General features: G+C 33.6%; 2 protein-coding genes across 2 annotated transcripts; both read left to right on the top strand.

The window, feature by feature from the left end:
• Positions 1-2,825: 2,825 nt before the first annotated feature.
• On the top strand, positions 2,826-4,947 carry LOC124943868 (caffeic acid 3-O-methyltransferase-like). Its single transcript, XM_047484324.1, has 4 exons — positions 2,826-3,232; positions 3,307-3,626; positions 3,714-3,778; positions 4,481-4,947. The coding sequence occupies exons 1-4, from the start codon at positions 2,826-2,828 to the stop codon at positions 4,775-4,777; spliced, it is 1,089 nt and encodes a 362-aa protein (XP_047340280.1). The 3' UTR covers positions 4,778-4,947.
• A 2,855-nt stretch (positions 4,948-7,802) lies between these two features.
• Positions 7,803-10,118, top strand: LOC124942843 (protein IQ-DOMAIN 17-like). The gene is made up of 4 exons (XM_047483412.1): positions 7,803-8,093; positions 8,170-8,364; positions 8,528-8,659; positions 9,399-10,118. The coding sequence occupies exons 1-4, from the start codon at positions 7,992-7,994 to the stop codon at positions 9,933-9,935; spliced, it is 966 nt and encodes a 321-aa protein (XP_047339368.1). The 5' UTR covers positions 7,803-7,991; the 3' UTR covers positions 9,936-10,118.
• Positions 10,119-15,523: the final 5,405 nt, after the last annotated feature.

The raw sequence follows: 15,523 nt of genomic DNA on the forward strand, positions 1-15,523 counted from the left end.
CGACCATTTTAATCATTGCCTTCTTAGTGGCCCATTTAAATTTATAGTAGTAAAAACATAAAAAAGATTATATTTAGCCAGTTCAACTTTAATTCTTGGGGTTAGATGATATTTATACTGATATATATATATATATATATATTTAATTATATACTTTTATTATTTTATACACATTGTATAATTTGGATAATTTTGTATTTCTTATGTTGGTAAGCATTCATAATTACTTAAAAATTAATTTAGGTCCTCATTCAATCTTTATACTAAATACATCACAATCATCTTACTCATATTTAAAATATAATATTTATTCTAAATGTATTTAATAAATCCATTTTCTTAATCCATTTTTTTAAGATGTTTAAGTCAAGGTATTATAAGTGAAAATTAAGCTTGAAACTATTAGTCACATTGTATCATCTAAATGTGAATGATTGATTGTAGAGAAAAAAAAGGCATCAATCTTTCGGAAATAAGGCGAAATAAGAGATTTAAGCTCCATAGATGGATGAGATGAGCTTCAAAAGATCAAAGATTTAGCCATCCACACTCCATATCATCTCCTCTCCATTCCCCATTGACACCATCAAGAACGAGGCCTCCACCTCAAGTCATTTGTTCTTCAAGTCCTCGATACTCGAGAGAAGAAAAACACTTACCAATGCCTAACTACATGGCGGCTACTGAGTCTGCAAAGGCTAAGGCTAAGGCTCGATGGCATAGTGCACCAATGCAAAGATCGATGACACCAGAAAGGGAACATAGTGTGGATGGATCGGTTGCTAGGAAGCGATTGACCTATAAAAATATGTAACGGTCGACTGGGTCAGTTGCGATGGATAAAAATATGGAATGAGATGGTTAGTTAGTCGAAGTGAGAATGTCACACGGTGAGAGTTCAATTGGGGATTGGTGTGCCAAAGTGAAGGTAAAAAGAGATTGGTAATGTACCAAAGTGAAAGTTTAAGGTCACGGTATGATATGTCCGATTAGGGCGTATAAACGTAAAATGAGATGGGTTGGTCAATCAAAGTGAGGATAAGTAAATCAGATTGTTTATTGTAAAATATGTGAGAAGATTGATTGTTTGAACGAAATGGATGTAAAGTCTCTCGAGATGAGAGGTCGATTGGAGATTAGTGGGATAAAAATGTAGAATGAGATGGTTTTGGTTAATCGAAGTAAGGTCACGCTATGAGAGGTAACGTTGGAGATGGTTGATTGACCGATATGAAATTGTGTAAGATTACACAATATGAGAGGTTGATTATGATTGGATAAGTGTGTAATGAGATGGTTAGTTATCCGAAGTGAGGATAAACAAATCAAGTTGTATATTCTAAAATAGGTGAGGAGATGAGTAACAAAATAAGAGGTCAGTTGGGGATTAGTGATGTTGGAGACGGTTGATTTGACTGAAATGAAAGTGTAAGGTCACATATGAGAGGTTGATTATTGGGTTGAATAAATGTGGAATGAGATGGATGGTTAGCCGAATTGAGGATAAAGAATGCCGAGTTGTATATTGTAAAATATGTTAGGAGATAAGTTGTTTGACGAAGTGAAAATAAAGTCTCGAGATGAGAGATCAATTGTGAATTGGTGGACAAATGTAGAATGAGATGGTTAATTAGTCAAAGTGAAAGTAAGGTAACAAGATGAGAGGTCAATTTGGGTAGATAAATGTGGAATGAGATATATGGTTAACCGAAGTGAGAATAAGAATGTCGGGATGTATATTATAAAATATGTGAGAAGATGAGTTGTTTAATGATGTGAGAGTAAGGTCTTCAAAATAATAGAGGTTGATTGTGATTGGTGGATAAATATCGAATGCGATGCTTTTTTATTAGTCGAAGTGAAAGTAACGTAAAGATAGAGGTCGATTGGGAAAGAAATTAAAATTGGTGGTTAAAATATGCGAGAAAATTAGTAGTTTAACTGAAGTGAAAGTTAAGGTCTCGAGATGAGAAATCCGATTTAATTTGGTAGATAAATGTTAAATAATATGATTGGTTAGTCTGAGTGTTTTAAGGTCACGAGATGAAAGGTCGATGGAGCATTGATGGACTAAAGGAAGGGTAAAAAATAGTTAGGTAATGTTTGAGAGATTTTTGATTGACCAAAGTAAAAGTGTAAGGTCACGAGATGATATGTTTATTGAAAAAAATATGTGATGAAATATGTGAGAAAATTAGTTGTTCTACCGAATTGAATAAAATGTGGAATGAGAGTGTTTTATTTTTTATTTTAATATATTATTCGTGATTTATTAAAAAAATTAACATTAAAATATATATTATTATAATTTTTTTTATTAATTTTTTTTTATTTATATTTTTATCCGTATAAATCGCACGATAATATTTATAGTTATATATATCTTTCGCCGCCTTGGAAAGCACTGTATAACTAACTAATTATTTTTATTATAAATCATTACAAATTGTCACATGTGACATGATTTTCAATTTCATTTTATATAATTTCACATGTAAAAGTCTTACTAGCTTCTAAATTAGAGAGAGATGTACTTATGTATTATTAACTATTGCAATATCATCCACACATATAGATTGAGATAATGTGAATAGAGACTTTGACGTGACAAGTGAAAACTTTCTTAAAAAGTATAAAAAACAAAATTTAATAAAATAAATGTATACCAAACTAGTCTAAATTAAACATTTTTTTGAAATGGTCCGAACCCATGACCCTACGTGATTAAACTTCTTATTATAAATAAACAATCACCTTTATTCACAATTCAATACAAACTTACTCACTTCTATACAACAAAAAAAAAGAGCTAACCATATACACAAATGGCCAAGAACAGCACCCAAAATATTGGTCTTCGTATTAGAGAAGAGGAAGAAGAGAATCGAGCTTATGCCATTCAATTATTTACCTCACTCTCACTGCCCATGACCATGCAGGCGGCCATTGATCTCGACATATTTGAGATCATAGCCAAGGCCGGTCATGGCGTGATGCAGTCCCCTTTAGATATTGCATCTGAAATCTCTTGCAAAAACCCTATTGCACACATCGTGCTTCAACGCATACTCAACCTTTTAACTAGCTTTAATGTGTTAACCGCGGATATCACTAACGGCGATACAAGATATGGATTGGCCCCTGTGGCAAAATATTTTGTGAAGAATGAGGAAGGTTTTTCCTTTGCACCATTAATGACATTGTTACAAGACAAAGTCATTGTTGGCAACTGGTTAGTATTGTTCCTCTTACACAAATGGTGATCTAGATATACTATATTAATAATCATATATTATATTTATATAGGTATCACTTGAAAGATGTTGTGGTGGAAGGAGGGGTACCCTTTGATAGGGCAAATGGGGCAAGCTTATTTGATTATGGTGGTATGCACCCAAGGTTCAATGAATTGTTTAATCAAGGGATGATAAACCACACAAAGATCGTGATCAATGAGTTGCTACTAGCTTATCGAGGATTCCACAAAGACATGGAAAGTATGACACTTGTAGATGTTGCTGGTGGTCTTGGCGCCACCCTCAACATAATTACTACCATGTATCCCAAGATCAAGGGCATTAATTTTGACTTGTCCCACGTCATTTGTCACGCTCCTCCTTATCCTGGTTCCCTATATTTTCTAATTATCAAACACATGCCTTGATTACCCACTTTAATACATTTTAACTTTTTATACCACTTCACTTATGCAGGCGTGGAACATGTGGAAGGAAATATGTTTGAAAGTGTTCCTAAGGGTGATGTAATTTTCATGAAGGTTAGTTTAAATGCTTGGTAAACTATCTAATTATATATATGTTGGTAGAGTCAAATTCTTATCATAATAATAACACCAATAAATATGTTGGTAGAGTTTAGTAATTAATGTCTTCATAGTAATGAGTCTAAATCTTCACATCTTGACCACTTAAAAAAACTAAGGGTTGAATTGTTAAAACAACAATCAAATCACAAGTTTAAGACTTTCTATAAACATTTTTGGTTTACATTTTCAAAAACTTAATGTATTATAATGGAGGTACTATTCTTTTATGTTGAGAATTACCGAGTATAAATCAAAAGATGGGATCATAATAAGTAAATTACTAGGTCAATGAGGTCTTGTTTGTGTTATTTCAAACTTTTCTTTAAACAACTTTATTAATACAAATTTTAAGTTACAAATTCTTGTTTAAGAGAGAAAAAAATATTAGGTACACTAAGAAGATTTTGATTAAAGCACAGAGTTATGGTTGTGAGAGTTGTGCTAACATATTTAAGAAAAATAAAACCTAATTGATTAGTCTATTTTTTTTTTCGAAAATGAGATAGGAATAATACACAAATCAAATTACAGTAACACATCCTTACACTTTTAAATTACAGCTTTTCTCTAATGGAAAAATGGTGATCGATAATGTTCTATCTAGTCTAAAACATGTGAGTTGTTGGTGAAATTAAATTATTTTCCTTTGTGCAGTGGATACTTCATGATTGGAGCGATGAACATTGTTTGAAGTTGCTTAAGAATTGTTACAAGGCCTTGCCTTCCAATGGGAAAGTAATAGTGGTTGAAGGTATAGTTCCAGAAGGATTCAATAACAAAACAAGCGAGAAAAGCATCTATCAAGCTGATATGATCACTCTAACATTGTATCATGGAGGAAAGGAGAGAACCCTTAAGCAATTTCACATCCTAGCCACTCAAGCTGGATTTGCTGGGATCAAATTGGAATGCACTGCCTTTACCTACTCAATTATGGAAATGTATAAATAAAATAATGGGATTCTTAGAGAAGGGCTCCATTATGTTTTCATGAAGTGGTATTATTTTATCAATTCCTTACCTTGTATGGCATTGTTGTGTATTTTTCAATTTGATATTGTTTGTTTCCATTTGTATTTGTGTTCTAAATAAAACTTCTTAAGGGTAACATTTCCATTGTTGATCCTAGTCTTGCCAATTTGATTTTGGCTATCTAGCCGGTTATAAATTCAAGCTCCATCTATAAATAAAATATTGGCATTCTTATCAACCATCAATACAAGACAAATGATATAGATAAGATTTTAAGAGGTTTATAATTACTTTTTATTTTATTTGTATTTTTATTTTATAGAATTTAAGAAGTTAACACCACAATTTAACTAAGAGCATTTTAATGAAACTTTACCCCGTAATGTCGTAACATATAAAAAAAACAATTTCAATTTTTAGTGAAAATCGAACTCATAACTTTTAGTTTTTAGACACCATATTTGTTAAGAAGTTGAGTATATGAACTTTATTTTGGTATTGCTCCTAATCAACTCCATGTCTTAAAGCTCCTTTTTTATAAGCTTGAGTTTTCCTTTAGAAAGTCCTTGTTTGAAGAAGGAAAGTTTCAATAATGTTCTTTTAATTAGTGCTTCATGTTCTATAACATATCAAGTGGAACATTCTCTTTCTAAGGAATTTCATTTCATCTAAATAAAAATCGTTTAAGTAAACGATAAAACTGAAAAAAAAAATTAAAATTAAAATAAAGCATTAATGCCAACAAGTAAAACCTACACAAACATGACAACAAATCAAAATAAAGGTATTCATTACTTAACTTCGAAGTGAAACATACCTACACTACTAAAATCTCTTTTATTTTGAAAAATTCTAGTTTTATTTTGAATCTCAATAAAAACTATATAATCAGTGTATAGTTATGATTATATATAGATGTATTAAAATCTTGAAATTTAAAAATGTGAGTTTTTATTTTAGAAGTTAATTACAATACTCAAGAAGTAATGGACTACTTTAATTAATGTGTTGAGAATTAAATTGTTGACTTTTAACCGATTAGGTAATCCTCTTAGTCTTTTATATATCACATTTTTTTTTTATCTGAATTTAGTCTTGGAATGGCTAACATGACCACCATTACTAAGAATGTTTTTAGTGTGAATCGAACTTGAAATATTTAGTTTACAAAGTAAATTACGACACTTAAGCTACCTTAAGCTACCCTAATTGGTTGACTAAATGTTGGATCACGAGCTAGGCTAGTTTAACTGTCACCTAAGGCCATTCCACCACGTGCCCAAATATTTTTTTTAAATATAATAACAAAATTTAATCCTTACACCATAATGTGAATTAATATAAAATTTAACCAACTATACTTATATATTTATTCAATATAATCTAAATAATAATAATATATTTATTTATTTTTATTTAGGGTAATCCAAAAAAATTAAAAAATTAAAATGACAGGGACTTGAACCTTAACGTAGATGGCCCATAGGTAAGAAAAAAATATCTAACCTCCTTTTAGAACATATTTTTGACACTAGAATTACATTTAGAGTTAAAACTTGTTTGATTATACAAAGTGTTATTTTTTTAAATTGAACTATAATCTTAACATTTTTTAATTGATTTTAGTCAATTCAATTTATTAACTAAAATATTGAAAATATAAATCATTTAAACATAACGATAAAATATTGAAAATAAAAAAGAATACGAGTTCATTGATCTTCGAAGAGAACGCGACTAACTCTGCGACTTACTCAATCGGTTTTACGGAATAAATATAAGAAAATATCATAATATTAACATTATGAATAATATGTATCGAATTACTATATTCATTAAAAATTTAACGATTTCTTTCCAATCATATAACCACCCGAAAATAATAAGAGATGACAACTCAAATATGTAACCGGCTTAATTCATATTTTTCAACCACTACCAAGGACTCGTATTACATACTAAAACATAGTGATATTCCAAAAAAAAAAAAAAATTAAACAAATCACTAAGAAATAAAGAAAATGAGATATTATTGTAAAAGTTATTATAGAGAGATGCAATTGCACGTTATAGCTTCATATAAGGAAATAGCTAGAGTGAGTCAGTGATAAACTGATAGTCTTTTTTTTCTTTATCGTTTTCTTCTTTTTATCTCCGACCATAAAGCTGGAATTTTACTTTTCTCACAAAGAACAGATACAACTAAAGTGACTCTTCATCCCATTATCAGTCACCACCATAGTTCCCCAAAAATATTAAACTTTTCATTAGTTAATACAATTTCAATCCCCACCAAAAAAAAATAATAATAAGGAAAAACTATATCTAAGATATATTTTTTTTTGATGTTTGACATTACTTAATTGATCGGAGTTCGAGTTCGAGTTCGAGTTGGAGTTGGAGTTGAAGTTGGAGTTGGAGTTAGAGTTGGAGTTAATGTAGTTGGAGTTGTAGTTAATGTAGTTGGAGTTGGATTTAGAATTGTAAAAAAATGAATTAACTAGTTTGAGTAACAAAAATTGTTCTAAAAAGACCAAAAATATTATTATTTGATTCACACCTAGTATGTCTTACGGTCATCTTATAAGCTTATACTAGCTTTCAATATTTTAATTTTTTTTAAAATTATAATAATGATATACTTCATGATCACTTCCATTTGAAGTAACTTCTACTTTTTCAAAACAAAAATTTGAGTAGTAATCCAAACTAATTCTTTTGCATTCAAATTAAATCAATTAAGTCTGAAATATGGGTTAAAAAGTTAATTAGAAAGTATTGTAAAGTTGGTCACGTTCTGCTCTGTTGTTCCCATTTAATTAATCGATGACACATTTTAACATCTTTCGAAGTCACTTGCCATGCCGGTCCCTTTTCTGTCTCTTTTCTGTCATCCAATTGCCAAAAAGCAATTTTACACCTTTCTCAAATCTCAACTGTAAATACATCAAACGGGCTTTTAATAAAAATCCCAACTTTTTTTTTTCTTTTTCCAATGGGGAAGAAGAAGTTACCCGGTTCCTCATGGTTCGCCGCTATCAAAAGAGCATTCATCAATCGAAAGGAAGAACAACAAAATCAAGAACAAAAGGTTCCAAATTTATTACTATGTTTTTATCTTGCATTTTGTTTTTTAATCATTTCATACCCATTATAGAAGAAAGACAAGAGAACATGGTTGTTCCGAAAGCCAATGATCAAACCAGAGACAACCATTGCTGAGGTTCTTGTTCGACAGCCTACAAGACATGAACTTGCTGCCATTACCATTCAAACCATATTCAGAGGATTTTTGGTACCCAAATGTTTTTATTATTTTTGGATGTGAATAATAATTTTATGTTAATTTGAAATGGGTAATAATTAATTAGGCAAGAAGAGCATTGAAAGCTTTGAGAGGATTGGTGAAATTACAAGCTCTTGTTAGAGGTCATAATGTTAGAAAACAAGCTAAAACTACACTTAGATGTATGCAAGCCCTTGTTCGTGTTCAATCTCAAATGCTCAATCGACGCGCGATTAGAGATGGAGAATCGACATTTAGCGATGTAGCCAGTTGTATTCAAGTAAGGATTTTGTGATTTTTTTTTTCTCTTTGTTTTGAATTTTGGAAATCTAGCACGAAAGTCACAATTATGACTTCCAATTTCAGATATGGATTAAGGATCATGTGATTTTTATTAGCTATACATTAGGAATTGGATTTTTTATTATGTGAATATGATTTAGGCAAGAGATAGAATTAGCATATGGTCTGAAGAATGGGAAGAAAAACATCGGCTAGTCGAGGAAGAGGTGGTAAAAGCTATTTTACATGACAACAAAAGACAATTTCAATTATCCCCGGCCTCATCTAAACAGGTCATTAAGCTCTCTTGCATGTGAATAAAATGTTTTTTTTATCTTGTTTAATCTAAAACGAGAAATACAACTCTCACAATCATGAGGCGGTTTTAACGACCATTTGAATGTAGAGCCAATAAGTAGCTAGTCGAAATGATGACCTATAAGATAGTTTGCTTGATTTATTTTATTGGAATTTCGGAAAAAACTTGTTTAATAGAAATGTCGATTATTTTAACCCACCAAGGTAGCCCAGTGGTAAGAGTCGGTTTAAAAGACTAAAATGTCATTGGTTTGATTTTATCTGAAAACACTTTGATTTGAAACGGTGAACCATGACGGTTAGGTGTCATGCTAGTTCTTCCTTATTAAAAAAATGTCGATTATTTGATAAATTTTATAATTAATATTTTCAATATAAACTTACATTTTTTAATGAAATTGTTATTGTGCAAGAGATTTGTCTTAAACAAATATTAGTTTCCAAGGTTTACTTAATATTATTATTATTAGAATTAAATATTAATAATCTTTAACTAATTACACTCTATCTTAATCTGTTTTATTGTCATTCAATTAGCTTAGTATATGATACATTTACATGTTCTTATTGTTCTTAAATTTGAACCCTATACATTTTTTTAATTCGACTTTTTTTTCAGATTTTTAAATAAGAGTGTTTTTAGTGAAAATTGAATTTGAAGTTATTAATCAAATGTATAACCCTTGTCATATAAATATGAATAATTGATTGCAGAGCAAAAGGCATCAATCTTTAGGAAATGAAGGTGAAATAAGAGATTTAAGCTCCCATAGATGGATGAGAAGAGCATCAACAGATCAAAGATTAATCAATCCACAAAGATTTAGCTATCCACACTCCATATCGTCTCCTCTCCATGCCTCATCGACGCCATCAAGAACGAGGCCTCCACCTCAAGTCATTCGTTCTTCGAGTCCTCGATACTCGAGAGAAGAAAAACACTCACCATTGCCTAACTACATGGCGGCTACTGAGTCTGCAAAGGCTAAGGCTCGATGGCATAGTGCACCAAGGCAAAGACCGATGACACCGGAAAGGGAACATAGTGTGGATGGATCGGTTGCTAGGAAGCGATTGACCTATAAAAAGGGTTATGAGAGTCCAAGCTTCAAGAGTGTTAGTGGGGTGGTGGAAGAAGGATCAAATTATTCTTCATGTTGTACTACTTATGAGAGTCTAGTTGGTGGAAATAGTTCTCCTTCGTTTAAGACTGATTTGATCAAGAAATGGTATGGAAGAGTAGCTTATTAAGTTTAGGGTTCATGGAGATGATATTTTCTTCATGCAATGGTTGTTTTGTTTTTGGATAAAACTAACTTGAATTGTCATTGGAGGACTGCATGATTGTTTTGTTTTTGGATAAAACTAACTTGAATTGTCATTGGAGGACGTGAGAATCCTTAAAAGTAGTATGGTTTCAATTGATTATAAGAATAATTATTTTGTTGGAAATTTTGTTAAATTATTATAAATTTAATCAAATAAAAGACAATAGAGATTAAAGAGAGCCACAAAGAGCTCTTTGTTACCCTCATACTTGACACTACTTGGACGTGTTGGAATCCCCTACAAATTTTATTGATTATAATTCAATTAACATCTAGAAGATTATTAAAAAATAATTGAATAGATAAAACAAATTTCATTATTCATTTAATCGCGAATATTGCAAATAAAATTTGCATTTAAAAAGTTAGCATTACACCTCACCATCATAACTTTCACTTTTAATTACACCTCACCATCATAACTTTCACTTTTATTTAATGCGTTTAAAGTTAAAATTAAATTGACTCGTATCACTTGAGCACTTGAGGGAAGTGTTAAAATGTGTATTGTCACAATTAATAATCACATGTTCCTATGTTTGTTTTGTCTTCTCTTATAGTCATGACTATTAGTATTCCTTTATTATTCCTTTACTACTAATATTACTTCTATAAATATGTAGTTAATTTTCAAGTAAACACACAATAATTCTCTTCTTTTTCTTATACTCTTTTTAAAGATTTCCATATGGTGTCATAGAAAGTATTAGATTTTTGACTCAACAATGGAAACCTCTCATTTGTACCCCTCCAATGTCATCACTCAAACATCTCCTCTCACAACTAACTAGGTAGACCAGTTCTCTTCAATGATCGGAACTACAAACTCAAGGGTCACAACTATCTGCAATGGTCTCAATCCGTGCTCATGTTTGTTTGCAGGAAAGACAAAGGTGATCACCTCATCGGAGTTGCCAAAGAGCCTGAAGAGGAAGACACACTTCATAATGGTCCTGGAAAACCAATGACAACATGGTGCGGGTCGTGGCTTATTAACTTCATGTTCACAGAAGTTGGTGCCAACTTTATGCTATGTCGCATTATTGCCAATATTTGGGAGATGCACATCTCACATACTCTAATTCTTAAAATACATCGGAGTTATTCGAGATAGAAAGTTTGATTCATGATCTCAAGAAAGGGGAGAAATCGGTTTCTCTATTACAACACTATGTCTCGTACGTGGCAAAATATTGACCTTTATGATACATACAATTGGAGGTGTGTAGAAGACAAAGACTTTTACACTCAAATCGTGGAGACTAAGCGGATCTTCAAATTGATGTCGGGACTCAACAAAAATCTAGATGAGATTTGTGGTCGGATTCTTAGCACTAAACCATTTCCCAAACTCTGGGAAGCCTTCTCAATGATGTGTCTTGAAGAGAGTCAAAGGAAGATTATGTTGAATGACTATGCATCTACGATAGCAACTGAGGGCTCAACCCTTGCCTATATCATGGTTGAGAATTTGTCACCAACTACTATCAAAGTCTCCCAGGACAATAGAAACAAGAAGGCAGGACCCTTTTGCGATCACTACAAAAAGCTTGGCCACATCAAAGATGCATGTTGGGTGATTCATGGTAATTAAGCATGCTAATTAGAAGCTTGTCCGATCTTAATCTACTCAAGATCATCAAGGTCATATTGTCGCAACGTATTGTCCCACTCCTTTCACCAAGGAACATAAGGACATCCTCTATAACATATTCAACAAGAACCCAAACAATCCAATCTCATCTCGGACCTCCTCGACCATGACAAATACTTCACAAGCTTTTCATGTCTCTACAGATTTATCTCGTTCATGGATTGTCGACTCTAGTGCCTCATACCACATGACTAGTAATCACACTCTTTTCACAAGCGACTGTAACAGACACATGGACTATTATTCTTTCAGCAAACTTGAAGCTCACATTCATTTTTTATATCCCACAACTATCTTGTTGTTGGGTTTTACAACAACAAAACTATGGATCTTCTTAGAAATCAAAACCTGTAGCAAATCAGATTCCAAATCGTCTATGACGATTAAGAGATTACCAAGAACTGAAATAGCACAAAGCAATAAACGACAACACAATATACGTGGTTCGGTCAAAATTGACCTACGTCCACGGGAGGGATAAGTTTCACTAAATCAAACAAATGTCAATAGTAGAAACTTACATGCCCTGCTCTCAAATGAAAGAATTGATTACACTAGGAATGATTGGACTAATCCACAATCAAAAGTTCCCCCAATCTCTCACTCTGGATCAGCCAAAGAACAAGAAGAAGAAGGAAACCAGAAAACCCTAGATCTGTAAGTCACTCTCTCTCTATTTGCTATGTTATGAGAAAAATACCCAAAAAAAGTATTTATACTCTAACCCGTTTTCTAAAAAGAAAACCCTGACCCGATTACCCGGAATTTAAAAACCCGCCCATAATGGCAAGGAACACCAACAATTCTCCCCCTTCCGAGCCATGGGAGAATGTTGCTGTCAACATTCATCATCGTGACGCTTCTGCCAGAACCATTCCGGCTTTGGCACAACATATCTCATGCTTTCCTCTTGGCAAGCCCTTTGTCATCATATCTGACCCGTTCTCATCTGTATGCACTTTCTCCAAGTATAACTCCTTCTTCTCGAGCACTTCACGGATCCAATGGTACCTTCTTTGGATGTGTTTTGAACGTGAATGGAAACTTGGATTCTTGCTCACATGTATAGCACTCTGTGAGTCACTAAACACCACAAACCTGTCTTGTGCAATGCCAATTTCTTTCAACAATTCTTTCATCCATCTCATTTCTTTACAACATTCAGTAATGGCAATATATTCAGCTTCTGTAGTAGACAAAGCAACACATTTCTGTAGACGAGACTGCCATGATACAGCTCCTCCTCCAAAAGTAAACAAATACCCTGAAGTTGATCTCATTGTGTCAATATCACCACTCATATCTGAATCAGAAAACCCTTCAACATGTGACTTTCCAGTACCATAACACAAAGCATATTTGGAGGTCCCTCGAAGATATCTCATTAGCCACTTAACCGCTTCCCAGTGTGTCTTACCAGGATTTGAAAGAAAACGACTAAGTACTTCAACCGCATGAGCTATATCCGGTCTTGTACAGACCATTGCATACATCAGACTGCCTATTGCTGAAGCATATGGAACACTACACATTTTTTGTCTTTCCTCTTCATCCTTGGGAGACATTGTCTTGTTTATTTTCAAGTGTGTAGCCAATGGACAAGCAACTGGCTTTGCCTTGTCCATACAGAATCGTTTTAGAATCTTCTCAATATATCTCTCTTGAGATAACCATAGCCTTTTCTTCACCCGATCACGAATGACCTGCATTCCAAGAATTTGTCTTGCTTGACCCAAGTCTTTCATCTCAAAAGACTTAGCCAAATCCTTTTTCAACTTGGCAATCTTGAGCTTGTCTCTCCCAACAATCAGCATGTCATCAACATATAGGAGAAGTATAATAAAATCATTAGAAGCAAACTTTTGCACAAAGAAACGGTGATCTGTAGACGTCTTCATGTACCCATGGATGGTCATGAACGACTCAAACTTAAGATACCACTGCTTTGGTGCTTGCTTCAAACCATACAGACTTTTGACAAGTTTGCACACCTTGCTTTCCTCACCTTTCTTATTATAACCTTCAGGTTGCTCCATATAAACGTCTTCATCCAAATCACCATGGAAAAATGCAGTATTGACATCAAGTTGTTCAACCTCAAGATCCATACAAGCAGCTAGACTTAACACCACCCGGATAGAAGTCATCTTCACTACCGGTGAGAAAATCTCATCATAATCGATTCCATGCCTCTGGCCAAAACCTTTGACAACCAGCCTAGTCTTGTATCTTGTCTTGCTATCATCACCTTCTTGCTTGATCTTGTACACCCATTTATTTTGTAATACTTTCATGTTCTCTGGTCTTTCAACTAGATCATATGTGCCATTTTTCAGCAATAACTTCATCTCTTCATCCATGGCAGCTAGCCATTCTTTCTTATGAGCATCCTCAAGAGCCTTCTTATAGCATATAGGCTCCCCACAATCAGTTAGAAGAACATACTATGTAGCAGGATACTTAGAACTTGATCTTTTCTCCCTAGTAGACCTCCGAAGTACCTCTGTTTGTTGATTCTGTTGATTTCCATCTTCTTGTTGAACTTCAAAATCAACCTCAACATTATCACCAAGATCAGTTTTAGTATTAGTATCATTTCCATGGCCTACAGCTTGACCCTGAGGAACATCATCATCACTATCTGAGTCTGAAGCTACATGTGGCCTTGTCTCCTCAACATCATGAGACAACTCAAGACCAGAAAGGTCACGTATGTATGCATCAAGCTTTTCACCATCTTCAAAATTCTCAATAGTCTGATCTTCAAGGAATACCACATCCCGGCTTCTCAAAACCTTCTTATCAACTGGGTCATAACACCTGTATCCCCACTTTTCATCACCATACCCCAAAAATATGCATTGTCTAGTTTTTGCATCTAGCTTAGACCTCTCATCTTTTGGAACATGCACAAAAGCTCTGCAACCAAAAACACGTAAATAGTCATAATTAACATCTTTACCTGACCAGACGCTTTCTGCACACTTATTATTCAATGGCTTGGAGGGAGAACGGTTGATCACATACACTGCAGTGCTCATGGCTTCAGCCCATAAATGCTTAGCCAACTTGGCATGGGAGAGCATACTCCTCATCCGTTCAAACATTGTTCTGTTCATCCTCTCTGCCACACCATTTTGTTGTGGAGTCTTGGGCACAGTCTGTTCATGTCGAATACCCTGCTCTTTGCAATAATCATCAAATGAGCCTATGTACTCTCCCCCATTATCTGACCGCACCCTCATTAGTTTTCTTCCTGTCTCTCTTTCAACCAGCTTGTGAAAGACCTCAAACCTTGCTGCAACCTCATCCTTGGACTTTATAGCATAAGCCCAAATCTTCCTAGATGCATCGTCTATGAAGGTTACAAAATAGGAAGCACCGCCTATGGATTTAATCTTCATAGGACCACAAACATCTGTATGGACCAATTCAAGGACATTCTTTTTCAGTTCAACTTTTGACTTACTGAAGGAGACTCTGTTATGCTTACCCTTCAAGCAATGCTCACAATTTTCAAGATGAGCATCCTTGAGATTCAGCAACTCATTCCTCTTGATCAAAACATTCAGCCCCTTTTCACTAATGTGACCTAATCTCTTATGCCACAACTCAGAGGATGACTCCATTAAAACAGAATATGCCGCATCATAGACAATTTTCAAATTTGTCTTGTATAAGGAACAACATTTCTTACCTCGTGCAATAACCAATGAACCCTTTCTTAGCTTCCATGCTCCACCACTGAAAACATTATGGTATCCTCCATCATCGAGCTTACCTGCTGAAATCAAATTCATTCTCAAATCAGGAACATGTCTTAAATCTCTCAATGTCAGGAAGCAACCCATGTTTGT

The sequence above is a fragment of the Impatiens glandulifera genome, chromosome 6 (genome assembly GCF_907164915.1).
Source record: "Impatiens glandulifera chromosome 6, dImpGla2.1, whole genome shotgun sequence".
Taxonomy (NCBI): domain Eukaryota; kingdom Viridiplantae; phylum Streptophyta; class Magnoliopsida; order Ericales; family Balsaminaceae; genus Impatiens; species Impatiens glandulifera.